Genomic DNA, 19220 nt, shown 5'->3' with positions numbered 1-19220 from the left:
CTGTATATCAGGGATGTTTACAGCAGAGACTGCGGCAGTAGTTTATGTTGGCCTGTATCCCCGGCTAATCCCGCAGGCAGATTATTTACCTTTAATTATCCATACGGAGAAGAAATTTGTAAGAGCAGAAATTGGAGCTTTCACTCCCACCTGCGAGTTCATTAGAGTAAGATTACTCCATAGCGAGAGCATTGTGAGTCATCACTTCATCCGTCCGCCCGGTCATCAGGTATTACCGTGTAATGTCACACTGTGCAATGGATACCTGCCACACGTAACTCAAGCCTGCGGCCACAGAGGATGATTACCGTCATAGAGCAGGGGGTGACTCATCCCAGTGTGAACGCTCCTCAATAATTTAATATCCAAGAAGTATCATTTCTCCTTGCGGAGAATGACATGCTAAGCATGTCGAGGTGAGGAGACTTAAAGCCGCAATGCTCCTCTGGGAAATATGCTAATTATGCAAACTGTCTCTTCAGAGAGGAAGAGGACTAGAACTCTAGTGCCACCTCCAATAGGTGGCACTAGAGTTCTAGTCCTCTTCCTCTCTGAAGAGACAATTTGCATAATTTCAATAATTTAACACTCACATTTTGGTTACTTTATTGTCATCTATGTTATATTATTGCAGTTTGTTTTTTTTTGTAAAAACTTTTACATTTTTGATAAATGTCGTCTCCAGTGTTCACTTCTTCCAAGAGGTAAGAATCTTGCCTCAAGCAGAAGGTCGGAGGGAGGTGTCTATTAGGAGGCGGCGAGATGCCCAGCTAAGGACTGGACCTCGGCAATGCCGTGGAGGAGTGGACTCAGGAGCTGAGCTTGCTCCACACAAGGTGGATGCTGGCTGTGTTACACAGCCGACATCTGTCTCTAACAGCAGCAGCTGTGCTCTAAGGGCTGATTTGTACCATTTAGATGTGACTGTTAATTTTTGACAATGGCATTTAACTGAGTGGTCGGTAATGTGAGTACACAAACTCCTGTCCACCTCCCACAACAATTGTGGGGTTCTGATGAATTTCTATGACAGCTGGGGACCTGCTGAAAGCCCCCCTGTCCCTGCCATTTTGGCTCCCAAGAGAAGTGGCTCTTGGCTTCATTAGATACCTTGATTTTACCATTATACTGCAGAATTGCTGTGTATAGGAAATTGATCAGACAGTCACAGGTTCAATTCCCCGGGACTGTAAAGTAGGGAAAAAAAAAAGTTTTTTTGTTTTTTTTTTATAAATCTAAACCAAAAGAAAATTAAAACAACTCGCATCACTCCTGTTAAAAATGAAGAAATAAAAAGTAAATATTTGGTTTTTTTTTTTGGTCACCACTGCTGAGCCAGAAAATGCTCCCCAGAAATCCCTGAAAAGGCCCCACAAGGATCGGCGAAACCCCTGGAGAGGCCCCGTGAGGAGCAGCGTAACCCTGAAGAGGCCCCAAGAAGAGTGATGTAACCCAGGAGAGGCCCCTGAGGAGAGCGGCACAGCCTTTACAGAGACCCCCTGAGGAGAACGTAGTAGCCCCTGGAGAGGCCCTCTGATGAGAGCGGCATAGCCCTTTGAGGAGCTGTGAACCCAGGAGAGACCTCCTGAAGAGCGGCATAACCCTTCAGAGGTCCAAAGAAGAGGCATGTGACCCAGGAGAGGCCCCCTGAAGAGTGGAATAACCCAGTAGAGGCCCCCTGAGAAGAGCAATGTAACCCTAATGGCACCCTGAGGAGCAGCGTTACCCTGGCGAGGCCTCTTGAGGAGAGCTACATAGACCCTAGAGAGGCCTCTTGAGGAGAGCGGCATAGACCCTGGAGAGGCCTCCTGAGGAGAGCGGCATAGACCCTGGAGAGGCCTCCTGAGGAGAGCGGCATAGACCCTGGAGAGGCCTCCTGAGGAGAGCGGCATAGACCCTGGAGAGGCCTCCTGAGGAGAGCGGCATAGACCCTGGAGAGGCCTCCTGAGGAGAGCGGCATAGACCCTGGAGAGGCCTCCTGAGGAGAGCGGCATAGACCCTGGAGAGGCCTCCTGAGGAGAGCGGCATAGACCCTGGAGAGGCCTCCTGAGGAGAGCGGCATAGACCCTGGAGAGGCCTCCTGAGGAGAGCGGCATAGACCCTGGAGAGGCCTCCTGAGGAGAGCGGCATAGACCCTGGAGAGGCCTCCTGAGGAGAGCGGCATAGACCCTGGAGAGGCCCCTTGAGATGCGGCATAACCTGGGTGTTTCTCTGTCGAGGAAAGGTATAACTTGGAAGAAGGTATCTTTTGATGAAGATGTGGAGAAATTATTAGAGAATTGGCGTGCCCTTAGGAAAGCTTACTATGATCTGCCATAGCTGGACAACTGCTTCTGTAATCCATCATTCTCTGAAGTACTGTAAGTTACCAGGGACATGGAGAACCCTCATTGAAGTTCTACATGATCTAAAATACACTGTTGAAGTCCCTGAAAACACATGTGGCGAGCTTTAACCTTTGTCCGGCTGAGTAGGTACAATTGTACCTATTCCGTATTAAAATTGCAATAACTTTTTTTCGAAAAGCTGTAGAGGGCTGAAATTTCGTGACATCTCTGCAGTTTTGGTCCAGAATATATTGGCCAAATTTCAATAAAATATCTCCCCCCTTCCGAGATAAGGGGTCGAGATATTTTTGCATCCATAACAAGCTGCATAGGTACAAATGTACCCTCATATATTTTGAATGAAGATAATGCAAGGAAAAAAGAATAATTTTTTAATGATAATGCTATTTTGTTATTATAAACAAGTAAAAAAAACTGTTCATTTACATTATAAAAGAAAATGTAAGAAACTTTTTTTTATTGATTTTCTTCGCAAGTAATGCATGTTGTCTTTGCTACCGAGTGTTCATCGCAAATAGGTTTCACACAAACCACACAAGACTTTCTAGTCTTACGTTGTTTTCGCCTCAGGTCTCGGCAGACATAGCGACTACCAACAACAGGGGAGGGTCCACGACTACCATGAGGTATTTGAGGGCCAGCTGCTGCTTGCGATGCTACCAGAATGCATCGTCCAAGCACCATTTCTACTGCATGTCGAAGAAAATGGTTTCTCATCATCATTCGGTTTGTACTACGATCTTCAATTGCAGGCATACACAGCTGATTTGCGAGATCTTTCAGGAACTTTCTTCGTTGATCCTTTGTCCTGAAGCTTGGATTGTGTTCTCTGTAGATGATGTAGGATGCAAACCCAGTGACGTCAATCATATTGTAGAAAAATGCCAGAGGCCAACGTAATGTTCGTCGTTTCACAGTGTACTCTCCCAACATTTTATCCATAACATCAACTCTGCCTTTTGTTTTGTTGTAGTATTTTATTATCTCTGGCTTGGCTGCTAGTGTCTCTTCAACTTCTCCCGTCATGTGCATAGATGATAGAGGCACGACTGATTTGTTCTTCTTTGGTACATATGAACAGACTGTTGCATCATGATTGTAGGCAAAATTTGTCGAGTTTACAGGCCTTTCTCTGGCAGGCTGCATGTTGCTAGGTAGGAACCTTTTGTTTTTTCTCAATGTACCAACTAGTGTCATGTTCCAGGAGTTCAATACCTTAGCTAGTTCCATGGTTGTAAAGAAGTTATCGGTGGTGACATTTCTTCCAGAGCCTTTATACGAGCTCACTAGGTCCAATACTGTTCGTTCACCAATGTTTACTTGTCGAGGACCATCAGTTGGTTTCCCAGTGTGGAGCTGACCTTGTAATGGGTAGGCGTTTGACGAGTCACAAGCCCAGAAAATCTTTATGCCATATTTAGCTGGTTTTGGAGGTATATACTGGGTAAATTTAGTATGGCCTCTAAATGGAAATAATTGCTCGTCGACGGTGATACAATTATATGGCTTGTAGGCTCTCTTCAGATTTCTGTTCAGCATTGTCCAGATGTCCCGTATTGGTGCAGCTTTATCTGTTTGCACACGTTCTGCACGTGTATTTTCGTTGTCAAATCTGATAAATCTGAGTATCATCTTGAAGCGGTCACGAGACATGGCTGCACGTATAAGAGGCAGAGCATCAACATTCCACATTTCCTCCAGAATCTCTTTGTTGTCTCTGTGCACACCAGCAGCAATCAGTATGCCCAAAAATGCATGGATTTCAGTTTCAGTAAATTGCTTGAATGTTTTTTGTGGTGGCCGTTCAGAAGAATCAGGAAAACGTTGTACCAGTTCGTTGTTGTAAGCATCACAAACTCTCTTGGCCTTTCGATTCGTTTCTTGTAATATGATGTCACACATCTTGGGAGTCATGATTGACTTGAATATCTCTTTTGCTGTATACAGGTTGCTGATTGCTGCAGGGCCACCTCTTTGTCGTAGGACATTGAGATTTTGTTTGTGCATTTGGCAGTGGATCACTACACCATTGAGTTTTATCCTTAGCAGTCCAAATGTCGCCTGCACTTTGAGGCACAGACTCATCCTCAACACTTTCGTCTGAGTCGTATTCTTTTTCCTGCTCTATGACCATTTCTTGTTTAATGTCTGAATCTTCTTCAGTAACATCCACTTGTGGTACATAGTTTTCATCATCAGATGCAACATATGGTTCTTCCTCATGCTCAGAATCAGATTCTTCTAGCATTCGCATTATTTCGTCAGACGTAAATCTGTAAATATGAAAAATAAATAATTTTCCGAAATACTACACAATACTACATTATTGGCTTTTCACAAAATGATACTAACCTGCAAACACGTTTTCTTGGATTATGGCGGAAACTAGATCCAGCATCACTATCACTCATGATGACTTGGTAGATGAATTTTGGCTTCGTAATTTAGTTCAGTAACATGTGGAAGTAGAATGAAACTCATTTCTGAAGTGCAGATAAAAAAGTAAATTATTTCTAGTGATAATTATTTATAAATGTCATTTATATATTATGTAAACCGTATACGGTTTCAGAATTTTCATTCCATCTTTGACTGTTTTTTCGACCAATAGGAAAGTTGTAACAGAGCCACCATCTTTATTTTGTGCTGAATATAAGTAAAACATCGTAAATCAATATGTAGATACTAATTATTATCCATTTTTCGTATAAAAATCATATCTATAGTGATAAGTTTCATACAAAATATATGTAAGCCAAGTCCAGGCTCAAAGACAATTTCTGACTGTTCTGTCCCCACATAAGGCGAATGAAGGTATAACTGGCTGTTAGATGCTGTGAGACTTTCCTACCTTCCTATCCAAGAAATTGAAGACTTCACAAGCCTAGAAATGTGTGTGCTCACAGCAATGAGATGAACAGCAAAATGGCTACTGAGAGGAGGGAGGCAGGAAGAGAAGTAGAAGCCACTGCCAGATCGAATCAACTTAATTGACAGCAACATAAGTGAGCAGTAACAACACTGGCCAATAGATATCAGCATAACATTTGTAGCTGAATGAACTTTAGTTTCTGAAACCAAGTAAAGGAGAAAGTCTTCCCACAGTGGAGGTATATATCAAGGTACAATCGTACCTCTGCAGCCTGTTAACGTTGTAAAATTATGCGGCCTGACGAAGGTTAACAAGCCTTCTATTGTTTCCACAGCTTACATGAGGCACCATGGATGACCTGTGACTCAGGATTTGGTGCTTTCTTTCTGTTTAGTCAGATAAGTATTAGTGCAGAAGATGTCTTCTGATTTTATGTGACATCCATGCAATAATGCCCGACACCTTCACTTAAATAACATTTGCACATCGCATGTTTGGAGCCATAAATGTTAAATATGAATTCGCTAAAGCAAAAGTTTTAATGGAAAAATATTATGTCAGTTTAACCTTTAGCGGATGAGCAGGTGACATTTCAATAGAAAAAGGCCTTCTGGGCCTTCTGACCCTTGGGTGATGTCTTGATATCGTTGGATGTATCAACAATTCCTCAAGGCAGAGCTTGGATGGGACATGTTTCTATAATTTTACATCTCCATCCTCCACGATAACAGTTCATAACCAAGGTTAGAGAGCAGTAAGCAGATGGGACAGTGGACGCTTTAAGGTCAGATAAATCGTAATCATATCAGTTGTTTCCACGTTTCTCCAGGCTCAGGCTCCTAGTTTGCTAATAAATCTGGTAGAATCAGTTTGTGAACCTATGTAGCTTTCAAAGAACCATTTGTAACCTGCAAGAATCTTTCTAAGAAACTATGTAACCTTTTAGTAGCTTCCTAATATACGATACATAGCCAGAAAAATAGTGCATTGACAACAGGTGTAACCTAGGAGAAGGTTACCGATGACCTGTATAACCTTGGAGAAACTCTGTGAACCAGTGCCACCTAGTAGAGGCTTCCGGTGAACCAGTGCCACCTAGTAGAGGCTTCCTGTGAACCAGTGCCACCTAGTAGAGGCTCCCAGTGAACCAGTGCCACCTAGTAGAGGCTCCCAGTGAACCAGTGCCACCTAGTAGAGGCTCCCAGTGAACCAGTGCCACCTAGTAGAGACTTCCAGTGAACCAGTGCCACCTAGTAGAGGCTCCCAGTGAACCAGTGCCACCTAGTAGAGGCTTCCTGTGAACCAGTGCCACCTAGTAGAGCCTCCCAGTTAACCAATGCCACCTAGTAGAGGCTCCCAGTTAACCAGTGCCACCTAGTAGAGGCTCCCAGTGAACCAGTGCCACCTACTAGAGGTTTCCTGTGAACCAGTGCCACATAGTAGAGGCTTGCTATAAACCACTGTCACCTAGTAGAGGCAGCCAGTGAACCAGTGCCACCTAGTAGATGCTTCCTGTGAACCAGTGCCACCTAGTAGAGGCTCCCAGTGAACCAGTGCCACCTAGTAGAGGCTCCCAGTGAACCAGTGCCACCTAGTAGAGGCTCCCAGTGAACCAGTGCCACCTAGTAGAGGCTCCCAGTGAACCAGTGCCACCTACTAGAGGCTTCCTGTGAACCAGTGCCACATAGTAGAGGCTTGCTATAAACCAGTGTCACCTAGTAGAGGCAGCCATTGAACCAGTGCCACCTAGTAGATGCTTCCTGTGAACCAGTGCCACCTAGTAGAGGGTCCCAGTGAACCAGTGCCACCTAGTAGAGGCTCCCAGTGAACCAGTGCCACCTAGTAGAGGCTTCCTGTGAACCAGTGCCACATAGTAGAGGCTTGCTATAAACCAGTGTCACCTAGTAGATGCTTCCTGTGAACCAGTGCCACCTAGTAGAGGCTCCCAGTGAACCAGTGCCACCTAGTAGAGGCTCCCAGTGAACCAGTGCCACCTAGTAGAGGCTCCCAGTGAACCAGTGCCACCTAGTAGAGGCTTCCAGTGAACCAGTGCCACCTAGTAGAGGCTTCCAGTGAACCAGTGCCACCTAGTAGAGGCTTCCAGTGAACCAGTGCCACCTAGTAGAGGCTCCCAGTGAACCAGTGCCACCTAGTAGAGGCTCCCAGTGAACCAGTGCCACCTAGTAGAGGCTTCCAGTGAACCAGTGCCACCTAGTAGAGGCTCCCAGTGAACCAGTGCCACCTAGTAGAGGCTTCCAGTGAACCAGTGCCACCTAGTAGAGGCTCCCAGTGAACCAGTGCCACCTAGTAGAGGCTCCCAGTGAACCAGTGCCACCTAGTAGAGGCTCCCAGTGAGCCAGTGCCACCTAGTAGAGGCTCCCAGTTAACCAGTGCCACCTAGTAGAGGCTCCCAGTTAACCAGTGCCACCTAGTAGAGGCTCCCAGTTAACCAGTGCCACCTAGTAGAGGCTCCCAGTTAACCAGTGCCACCTACTAGAGGCTCCCAGTGAACCAGTGCCACCTACTAGAGGCTCCCAGTGAACCAGTGCCACCTACTAGAGGCTTGCTATAAACCAGTGTCACCTAGTAGAGGCAGCCAGTGAACCAGTGCCACCTAGTAGATGCTTCCTGTGAACCAGTGCCACCTAGTAGAGGCTTGCTGTGAACCAGTGCCACCTAATGGAGGCTTCCTGTGAATCAGTGCCACCTAGTAGAGGCTCCCTGTGAAACAGTGCCACATATGAGAGATTCCCTGTAAACCAGCTCCACCTAGGAGAAGCTTTTTCTGAACCAGTGTCACTGAAGAGAGGCTCTCTGTGAACCCGTGCCACCTAGGAGAAGCTCCCTGGAAACCAGTTCCAAATAGGAGAAGCTCTTTGTGAACCAGTGCTACCTCTCTGTGAACCCGTGCCACCTAGGAGAAGCTCCCTGGAAACTAGTTCCAAATAGGAGAAGCTCTTTGTGAACCAGTGCTACCTAAAAGAAGCTTCCTTTGAATTAGTGGCACCTAGGAGAAGCTGTTTATAAACCAGTGCTTCCTATTAGAGGCTCTCCATGAATAAGTGCTTCCTAGAAGAAGCTCCTTGTGAACCAGTGCCACCTAGGAGAGATTCCCAGTGACCAGTTCCAAATAAGTGAATCTCTATGTGAAGCAGTGCCACCTATGAGAAGCTGACTGTGAATCAGTTTCACCTAGGGGAAGCTCTTTCTGAACCAATGACATTGAAGCTCTTTGTGAACCAGTTCTACCTAGAAGCTCGATGATCTTGTGCCACCAAGGAGAAGCAAATTGTAAATCATTGCCATTTTTGAAAAGCTCACTGTGAAGCCTAGAGGAGGCTCCCTGTATGATCCTGCACAATTTAGGAATTGGTCTATTTGGCCTAATGGAGTCTGAGAGAGAAAAATAAAAAAGAGAAGTTGGCAGTACTGGAAACAAATCAAAGATGAGATTTGACCGTTCCGGCACACATGTGGCGCTCCATCCAGCAATGTAAAATTTAATGTAGAAGTTGAACATTGCAAATCCATAACTCTCTTAACAAGGATACACGTCAGCAGGGACGGGAGTATCGGATACTACTGACTGAAAAGCCAACATATTGTAGCTGTTTCACTCGTCTGTGCAGATATAATCTTGTCAATAAAGTTATGGACTGTATTTGCATCATTTGGTGATAGTCCTGAATTTTCTTTTCTGAGCTAATCTAGGAGATGCTCCCTAAGCAAACCTCCTCTTGTGCTCCTTGAGGGGCGGCCCAACCTGCCCTCGTGCTCCCTGAGGGGCGGCCCAACCTGCCCTCGTGCTCCCTGAGGGGCGGCCCAACCTGCCCTCGTGCTCCCTGAGGGGCGGCCCAACCTGCCCTCGTGCTCCCTGAGGGGCGGCCCAACCTGGCCCCGTGCTCCCTGAGGGGCGGCCCAACCTGCCCCCGTGCTCCCTGAGGGGCGTCCCTTCCTGCCCCCGTGCTCCCTGAGGGGCGTCCCAACCTGCCCCCGTGCTCCCTGAGGGGCGTCCCAACCTGCCCCCGTGCTCCCTGAGGGGCGTCCCAACCTGCCCCCGTGCTCCCTGAGGGGCGTCCCAACCTGCCCCCGTGCTCCCTGAGGGGCGTCCCAACCTGCCCCCGTGCTCCCTGAGGGGCGTCCCAACCTGCCCCCGTGCTCCCTGAGGGGCGGCCCAACCTGCCCCCGTGCTCCCTGAGGGGCGGCCCAACCTGCCCCCGTGCTCCCTGAGGGGCGGCCCAACCTGCCCCCGTGCTCCCTGAGGGGCGGCCCAACCTGCCCCCGTGCTCCCTGAGGGGCGGCCCAACCTGCCCCCGTGCTCCCTGAGGGGCGGCCCAACCTGCCCCCGTGCTCCCTGAGGGGCGGCCCAACCTGCCCCCGTGCTCCCTGAGGGGCGGCCCAACCTGCCCCCGTGCTCCCTGAGGGGCGGCCCAACCTGCCCCCGTGCTCCCTGAGGGGCGGCCCAACCTGCCCCCGTGCTCCCTGAGGGGCGGCCCAACCTGCCCCCGTGCTCCCTGAGGGGCGGCCCAACCTGCCCCCGTGCTCCCTGAGGGGCGGCCCAACCTGCCCCCGTGCTCCCTGAGGGGCGGCCCAACCTGCCCCCGTGCTCCCTGAGGGGCGGCCCAACCTGCCCCCGTGCTCCCTGAGGGGCGGCCCAACCTGCCCCCGTGCTCCCTGAGGGGCGGCCCAACCTGCCCCCGTGCTCCCTGAGGGGCGGCCCAACCTGCCCCCGTGCTCCCTGAGGGGCGGCCCAACCTGCCCCCGTGCTCCCTGAGGGGCGGCCCAACCTGCCCCCGTGCTCCCTGAGGGGCGGCCCAACCTGCCCCCGTGCTCCCTGAGGGGCGGCCCAACCTGCCCCCGTGCTCCCTGAGGGGCGGCCCAACCTGCCCCCGTGCTCCCTGAGGGGCGGCCCAACCTGCCCCCGTGCTCCCTGAGGGGCGGCCCAACCTGCCCCCGTGCTCCCTGAGGGGCGGCCCAACCTGCCCCCGTGCTCCCTGAGGGGCGGCCCAACCTGCCCCCGTGCTCCCTGAGGGGCGGCCCAACCTGCCCCCGTGCTCCCTGAGGGGCGGCCCAACCTGCCCCCGTGCTCCCTGAGGGGCGGCCCAACCTGCCCCCGTGCTCCCTGAGGGGCGGCCCAACCTGCCCCCGTGCTCCCTGAGGGGCGGCCCAACCTGCCCCCGTGCTCCCTGAGGGGCGGCCCAACCTGCCCCCGTGTTCCCTGAGGGGGTGGCCCAACCTGCCCCCGTGTTCCCTGAGGGGGTGGCCCAACCTGACCCTTGGCCCCTGAGGGTGGCCCAACCTGACCCTTGGCCCCTGAGGGTGGCCCAACCTGACCCTTGGCTCCTGAGGGTGGCCCAACCTGACCCTTGGCCCCTGAGGGTGGCCCAACCTGACCCTTGGCCCCTGAGGGGGCGGCCCAACCTGCCCCCGTGCTCCCTGAGGGGGCGGCCCAACCTGCCCCCGTGCTCCCTGAGGGGGCGGCCCAACCTGCCCCCGTGCTCCCTGAGGGGGCGGCCCAACCTGCCCTCGTGCTCCCTGAGGGGGCGGCCCAACCTGCCCTCGTGCTTCCTGAGGGGGTGGCCCAACCTGCCCCCGTGCTTCCTGAGGGGGCGGCCCAACCTGCCCCCGTGCTTCCTGAGGGGGCGGCCCAACCTGCCCCCGTGCTCCCTGAGGGGGCGGCCCAACCTGCCCCCGTGCTCCCTGAGGGGGCGGCCCAACCTGCCCCCTTGCTCCCTGAGGGGGCGGCCCAACCTGCCCCCGTGCTCCCTGAGGGGGCGGCCCAACCTGCCCCTTGGCCCCTGAGGGTGGCCTTACCGAGGAAGCGACTCCCTGTTCACTGGCTAAAGCTCCTTAAACACTGGTGTAACCTGGGAAGAAGCTTTTCATTATGTAGTTTAGAATTTTAGAAATATAGGAAGAGACTGATGTATAGAGACTTTCTATAGTATATAGCATCTAGGTGTCATATCTGGTAGTGTAATTACACATGTAAAGTGAAGGTAAGTAGCGATGTAATGAGCGATGACTGGCGGCACACAATACACGCCAGCGCTAATCTGCAGCGAACATTAGATTTTATTTTGTTTCATATCTAATGACATTATCCATTGAGCGGCACATCACTGTATTGATCACAGCAGAGATCGGCGGAGGGGTCTAATCATTTCTATTTCATTAGATGCGTTGCATCATTTACTGGATGAATTATTTATTCCAAATATTTATAGTTTGTGGGGGAGGGAGAACAATGTCGCTTCTGCTTTCTGAAAATCTATTGCTTCTTGTCTTTTATTCATTTAATTTCCTGCTTTGTCTTAAACGGCCGATAATCAGAAAATTCCACCAAGGATTCCTTTTCCCAATGCACCATGTTGCTATTTAAAGAGATCGTGAACATAAATTCTGTGTGACAGTATCTCTCTGCTTTGCAGATTATTACAGTCTCTTGTTATCTTTCTTTGGGGAGAGGCTGGTGTAACCCAAGGGGAAAAAAGGCTAAAAAAGACATAAGATGTTGATGGGGTGGAAACCTCAATTGGCTTTGGTCCATGTTCAGATGTTGCAGCAGAGCACCTTAGAATTGGCTGCAATAATAGCTGAAAACTACTGACAAATGTGGCACTGAACCAAAACCATTTTTTCTATGCCTGGATCACCCATGTAAACCATTACTATTATAATATGTGAAGACAATTAAATATTGCTTACATGTATGTTAGGAATAGTAATACTCCAGAGCTGCACTCACTATTCTGCTGGTGCAGTCACTGTGTACATACATTACTGATCCTGAGTTACATCCCGTATTATACTCCAGAGCTGCACTCACTATTCTGCTGGTGCAGTCACTGTGTACATACATTACATTACTTATCCTGAGTTACATCCCGTATTATACTCCAGAGCTGCACTCACTATTCTGCTGGTGCAGTCACTGTGTACATACATTACATTACTGATCCTGAGTTACATCCCGTATTATACTCCAGAGCTGCACTCATTATTCTGCTGGTGCAGTCACTGTGTACATACATTACATTACTTATCCTGAGTTACATCCTGTATTATACTCCAGAGCTGTACTCACTATTCTGCTGGTGCAGTCACTGTGTACATACATTACATTACTTATCCTGAGTTACATCCTGTATTATACTCCAGAGCTGTACTCACTATTCTGCTGGTGCAGTCACTGTGTACATACATTACATTACTGATCCTGAGTTACATCCCGTATTATACTCCAGAGCTGCACTCACTATTCTGCTGGTGCAGTCACTGTGTACATACATTACATTACTGATCCTGAGTTACATCCTGTATTATACCCCAGAGCTGCACTCACTATTCTGCTGGTGCAGTCACTGTGTACATACATTACATTACTGATCCTGAGTTACATCCCGTATTATACTCCAGAGCTGCACTCACTATTCTGCTGGTGCAGTCACTGTGTACATACATTACATTACTGATCCTGAGTTACATCCCGTATTATACTCCAGAGCTGCACTCACTATTCTGCTGGTGCAGTCACTGTGTACATACATTACATTACTGATCCTGAGTTACATCCCGTATTATACTCCAGAGCTGCACTCACTATTCTGCTGGTGCAGTCACTGTGTACATACATTACATTACTTATCCTGAGTTACATCCCGTATTATACTCCAGAGCTGTACTCACTATTCTGCTGGTGCAGTCACTGTGTACATACATTACATTACTGATCCTGAGTTACATCCCGTATTATACTCCAGAGCTGCACTCACTATTCTGCTGGTGCAGTCACTGTGTACATACATTACATTACTGATCCTGAGTTACATCCTGTATTATACCCCAGAGCTGCACTCACTATTCTGCTGGTGCAGTCACTGTGTACATACATTACATTACTGATCCTGAGTTACATCCCGTATTATACTCCAGAGCTGCACTCACTATTCTGCTGGTGCAGTCACTGTGTACATACATTACATTACTGATCCTGAGTTACATCCTGTATTATACCCCAGAGCTGCACTCACTATTCTGCTGGTGCAGTCACTGTGTACATACATTACATTACTGATCCTGAGTTACATCCCGTATTATACTCCAGAGCTGCACTCACTATTCTGCTGGTGCAGTCACTGTGTACATACATTACATTACTGATCCTGAGTTACATCCTGTATTATACTCCAGAGCTGCACTCACTATTCTGCTGGTAGTCACTTGTGTACACATTACATTACTGATCCTGAGTTACATCCTGTATTATACTCCAGAGCTGCACTCACTATTCTGCTGGTAGTTACTGTGGACTTGCAGTATTTATCCTGTACTGATCCTGAGTTAGTCGATATTAAAGACTTGTGTCATTTCTACTAGTTATTGGAAACCTCTAACAAGTGTGTGACCATAAACATGTTATCGTAGTGGTACAGTTTGTTCTAATGTTTTGATTTACTGTAAAGTTCTTCCTCTGAATCGTCAGAGTTGGAAACTGCCCAAGCACGAAATGTTGGAAGATTTCAGTTCTGAAGTCAGCAAAATTGTGAATGCTTTTCTTTAATGAGTCCCTAATATTGTGGCTGGGATAATAGTACCGTATAATTGGTTCCCTGTCATCATGGACCACAAATAAGTAAAGATTAAGGCTGTGTGCACACGCTGCGGATTAGGTGCGGATTCATCCGTGCGGATTTTGTAAAGTCCTCAGGTGAAACCACAGGTCAAAATACCTGCGGATTGCTCTGCGGTTTTGCCCTGCGTTTTTTCATCTCCTCAATGGAGGAGATGGCAAACCGCAGCAGAATCCGCAGAAAGAATTGACATGTCAATTCTTTCTGTGGATTGAAAACCGCAGATAATCCGCGTGGAAAATTCTGCACCGTCTGCATTGCGGTTTTTTATTACCATAGGGAATCATGGTACTGTACACCGCAGCAAAAACTGCTGCGGGTCCGCAGCGGCCAAAACCGCTGCGGAACTGCAGCAAAATCTGCAGCGTGTGCACACAGCCTAAAGAGTAACAGTCGGTTTAATGTTTACTTCCTAAATCAACATGTGAAAATTTGAGCAAATTTTTAGTTTTTTGTATCCAAAAAATCTGCTTCATTCTCCTCCGGAGCTGATTGTTTCTCTCTCACTTCATGGGTAAAATGTGTATTCTGTGAAGACTGACTTTCACACTACTGATGGGAGGTGCAAGTTATCAAAGTTGGGGTGATCAGGTGAAACTTTATCCATAACTGAAAAGTTCTAGTTTTGAGTGGAGTAGCGTTTCGCTCCTGCTCTTTTTCTCTGTCCTATCGACGAGTTCCTAAATTGATAAAATCATTTAGTATTTTGACTTTGGTAGAAAAGTCAGGAAGGCAGAAAATACAGAATTTTAGATTAGGAAATAGGCCGTGGACGGAGTAGAGTCCCCCCAATGCAAATGTTTTGTTTTGTTTTTTTTCCCAGATGGGTCTTGGGAAAACTCTGCAGGCGATTGCCGTGGCTTATTGTTACCGGGATGAATGGCCGCTTCTGATTGTTGTGCCTTCTTCCTTGAAATATCCATGGATTGAAGAGATGGAGAAGTGGATCCCGGAGCTGGGACCAGAGGACATAACCGTCATTGAGAACAAAACCGATGTTGGGTGACTATTTACATTTGTAATCACCAATATTTACAACAATTGATGGGCAAAGTTCTGTCGTTTTGGAATTTCTTTTTACTACTTCTGGCTATAAAACGTCCTATGTTGAGTGCTGGTGTATAGAGCTGGCTCAGGAGCCAGAGTCTGCTGTATTACACAGCCAGCATCTGCCCCCAACAGCAGCGATCAGGGCCGGCTCTGATCACTGCACATAAACCACTTCTGAATGGCGACAATGGTGGTCTACTTCTATTGCCCATTATCAATACGGTTTCCAGGGTCTGATGGATGCTATGGCAGATGGGGTCGTAATGAACGCCTTCCCCCAGTTTCCCCTTCTTAAGGCTATGTTCACACGTTGCTTTTTTGCTGCTTTTTTTTTTTTCTGCAGGCAAAACCCGTTTTCTTGTCGGTACAGAAGCAGCTTACAAAAAGCACGTTTTCCTCCGTTTTTGCTGCATTTTTATCAGATGCATTAGTCTATTGTGCATGCTGATAAAGTTTAGTGCATAAAAAATAACATGATGCAACTTCCTGAGGTTTCTGTACCAAAAGTGCAGCAAAACCTGATACTTGCAGTTTTTTTTTGCACTTATTGCTTTGTATGGGTGATAAAAAGGCTGTAAAAGCACTGAAAAATTACATGCTGCAGATTAAAAAAAAACAAAAAAACCCAACTCAGTCAGAAAAATCAATTGTGTGCATGAGGTTTATAAAATCTCAGACTTTGCTGTTACGGTAAAACGCAGCTTAAAATTTGCATTTAAAAATGCAGGGAAAAAAAGCAGCAAAAACGCAACATGTGAACATAACTTTATTCTTCTTCTTCATAGCAGATTGTGATTTTTACTATGATTACAGTGATGAAATAGTGCAGTAAAGAGTGCAAAAGTCCTCTAAGGGATTAGTGTGTAAAAAAAAAAAAAAAAAGTTTTTTAAAGTGCTGAATAACAAAAAATTGCTTAAATCCAATCTCCCCGCCTTTTACAAATCTAAAAATAAATATAAAAAGTAACATATTTTGTATCACTGCATCTGTAAAAATCCAAACTGTTTAGCTAGAACATTGTTTACCCCATACTGTAAAATGGTTTTGTGCAAGAAATCGAAATGTCGGAGTTCGTGTTTTCAGTGTCCATATCGCCCTCTAAAAATGCATTATACAGCGATAATATTTTTGATTATATCAGATGTTTTCCTATATACTACAAAATAGTATCAATTAAAAACTACAGCTCAGTAAGTAAAAAACCAAAGCCCAGGCAGCTCCATCAGCCTTATAATGAAAGTTATGGATCTCAGAAAATTACAAGTTTAGCTAGATTTACGGATAAGTGGTGAAAAATACAGAATAGAAGTGATAGAATGGCCGGAAATAGTGTTGGACCTCGTACACACGGAACGGCACGGCACCTGGAAAACAAATGTGCCTTAATAGTGAACATCTGCAAATGGATTCCATTCCTTCCACAGGAGAATATCAACTTGTAAAGTGACCGTTTTGGGGTACGGCCTATTAACTGCCGACGCCAAGACCCTGATCGATGCCCTTTATAAGCAGCACTTTAAAGTGGTTCTGGTGGACGAGTCTCACTACATGAAGTCAAGAAACGCGTCTCGGAGCAAACTCCTGCTGCCGATGGTTCAGAAAGCGACACGAGCCCTACTCCTCACCGGGACGCCGGCTCTCGGACGACCCGAGGAGGTAATGAAAATCGTAACACAAAGTTCTTTTATACTTTTTAGTATAGGATTTTATGATAAAATAGCTCCCATTTTTTTTTTTTTTTTTTTTTTTTTTAACAAGTGAATATTTCCAGGGTTTCCTCCTTTTTCCAGCTTTATATGCAGATCGATGGCCTGTTTCCTAAACTGTTTGGAACGTGGACGGAATACGCCAAGAAATACTGTGACGCACACGTCAGGTATCCGATGCCACTGATTCTGCTAATCGCCAACATATGTTATTGTTGCATTTGTCAATGGGGCGGGGCTGATCTCTATTACACCTCGCATGTAAATCATCAATTCCTACTAAACTGAGTCTGCATTTACCAGTATATCCATAGGAAGCGTTAACTGATACATTCATTGGGTTATTACTTAGAAATGTATTACTGCATATCTAGATGCATTCTTCTCTGGATTCCAGAACAGGATGTTGACCGTCACTTTAAAAGGTTAGGTCACTTTAAATACAACGTTAAAAATATTAAAATTGTAGTAATACAGCAGAATAAGTAAACTGAGAATCTGTCGGTGAGCTCGTTCTGTTCAGAAAGTTTCTACCTCTTTGTTTCTTCTTCCGAGCTCCTACCAGCTGATTTATGATTATAGAAAAGTTGAGCAAAACTTTGTGATCATGAATCAGCTGAGAGGAGTTCAGCAGGAAGAAAATAAGAGTTATGAGCTTTCCCATAAGAACCAGCTCACTGCCTGGTTCTCAGTTAACTCATTCTGCAGCTGGAAAGTGAGAGAAAAAAGTATGCAATTTTTAAAAAACAAAACAAAACAGGAGCTGGATAAAAAAAAGTTTGATCTGCTTTCCGATAAGATACTTGATTTCCGATCATCTTTCCTTAGAAGTGTGCATTGTGCTGTTCCTCTGTTGATCCTCCTGAAACTGTACAGCTTGGTGTTACCACTACTATGAACACTCATGCGGGGTCTCACGCTTTTGATGAGAGGATTGATAATGGCTAATAATCAGTTTTTTCATGTAATGTTTTTCCACTTGGGGTAACAGAGGAACAGAACCCAGTTCTAATAAAATAGTATTTCAGCCGGATTTTCCTTTTTTCTTCTATGCAGGAAATTGATCTTTAAAAGGGTATTCCCACCTCCAAGGTCATATCCCTATATGTAGTAGGTGGAATAATAATAGTACTACAAAATGCCTCCAATTAGAAATGTAGTATAGTTCTTTTGATTAGCCATGCCTCTTGTCCCATGTGCAGTTTAGGTATCCATGGTTACAACCACTCCTATAGTGACAGTTGTTAGTGGATTTAAAAAGCTACTACAATGCCCTGGATATTGGATACGCAACATAGGTAATCAGAAGTACTATACTACATTTCTAATTGGAGGTATTTGCTAATATTATTATTACACCTACTACATATTGGAATAGGATCTTGGAGAAGGGAATACCGCTTTAAGAATGAACTCTTAAAATAAGGATCTAAAACTCCTATTTTTTTTTTTTCCAGCATGACTTATAGAGCGGTTGAACTCCTGCTTTTTTATCATTCACCTCCATTGTATGGAGGTGCCTTATGTAAAACAATGTAAAACATTGCCCGGGGACAGAGCTCTGCACGTGCTATTAATGTATGTAACTGGGGCTCCGCATTAAATAGGAGTTAATGCCTCGCGTGGAGCATTCAAGACACCGGCTCTTACCAACCTAGCTTAAAAAAATGCTTTAAAAAGGTAATTGAATTGCACCAGCGGCTGCCGATACTGGTCTGCAGTGAGCTCTACAGGAAGAGATCAAAGAGGCCTCTGGAAACCCGATCGCCTGCTCAACAACAAAGATATGGCTGGTGTTTATGCAATGTATGATAATAACAGGTGCTCCAGCTCTCCCAGATCATTAATGCCGCCAAGTCCTCCTATGTCAAGGAGTGCCGCTATCAATTGCTCTCTCGTACGTTTCCCGACCCCCGCAGCCGGCAGAGTGTTTAACACGCTTTTTTGAGCGAGACTCTGAATTCAAATGTTTTCAAATTTTTCCCCAAGGTACTTCGGCAATAGGACTCAATGGGATTACAGAGGAGCCTCCAATTTAGATGACTTACACCAGCGATTAAGCAGCATCATGATCAGACGACTGAAGAACGAGGTCTTGACTCAGCTTCCACCCAAAATCAGACAGCGCATCCCCTTCGATCTGCCAAAAGATGTGGCCAAGGTGGGGTGCCCTGTCCATTAATGTACCATAACATGTACATGCAAATCATAGGAAAGATTAGATGTTAAATACATCTTGTTTTGTAATTTCCATGTGAAAAGATAAGAATTTAAAGCCCGGATGCCCCTTATGTGCAAGAATGTAAATAATATAATGCTTCCTATGTACCAGAATATAACTACTATAATACTGCCCCTATATACAAGAGTATAACTACTATAATACTGCTCCTATGTACAAGAATATAACTACTATAATACTGCCCGTATGTACAAGAATATAACTGCTATAATACTGCCCCTATGTACAAGAATATAACTACTATAATAATGCTCCTATGTACAAGAATATAACTACTATAATACTGCTCCTATGTACAAGAATATAACTACTATAATACTGCCCCCTATGTACAAGAATATAACTACTATAATACTGCCCCTATGTAC

The 19220-nt window shown here is 46.4% G+C and overlaps 1 protein-coding gene across 2 annotated transcripts in view; it reads left to right on the top strand.

The window, feature by feature from the left end:
- ZRANB3 (zinc finger RANBP2-type containing 3) overlaps window positions 1–19220 on the top strand; it is a 247059-nt gene that overhangs the window by 95438 nt on the left and 132401 nt on the right. For both annotated transcript variants that reach the window (XM_073545539.1, XM_073545540.1), the window contains exons 4-7: window positions 14677–14855; window positions 16329–16560; window positions 16695–16780; window positions 18600–18771. In XM_073545539.1, the coding sequence (XP_073401640.1) occupies window positions 14677–14855; window positions 16329–16560; window positions 16695–16780; window positions 18600–18771 (669 nt within the window). The remainder of the gene's footprint in view (window positions 1–14676; window positions 14856–16328; window positions 16561–16694; window positions 16781–18599; window positions 18772–19220) is intronic.

The sequence above is a fragment of the Dendrobates tinctorius genome, unplaced genomic scaffold, assembly GCF_039654945.1.
Source record: "Dendrobates tinctorius isolate UK_male_01 unplaced genomic scaffold, ASM3965494v1 ptg000143l, whole genome shotgun sequence".
Lineage (NCBI taxonomy): Eukaryota > Metazoa > Chordata > Amphibia > Anura > Dendrobatidae > Dendrobates > Dendrobates tinctorius.
This window is presented reverse-complemented; position numbering and strand designations above follow the sequence as displayed.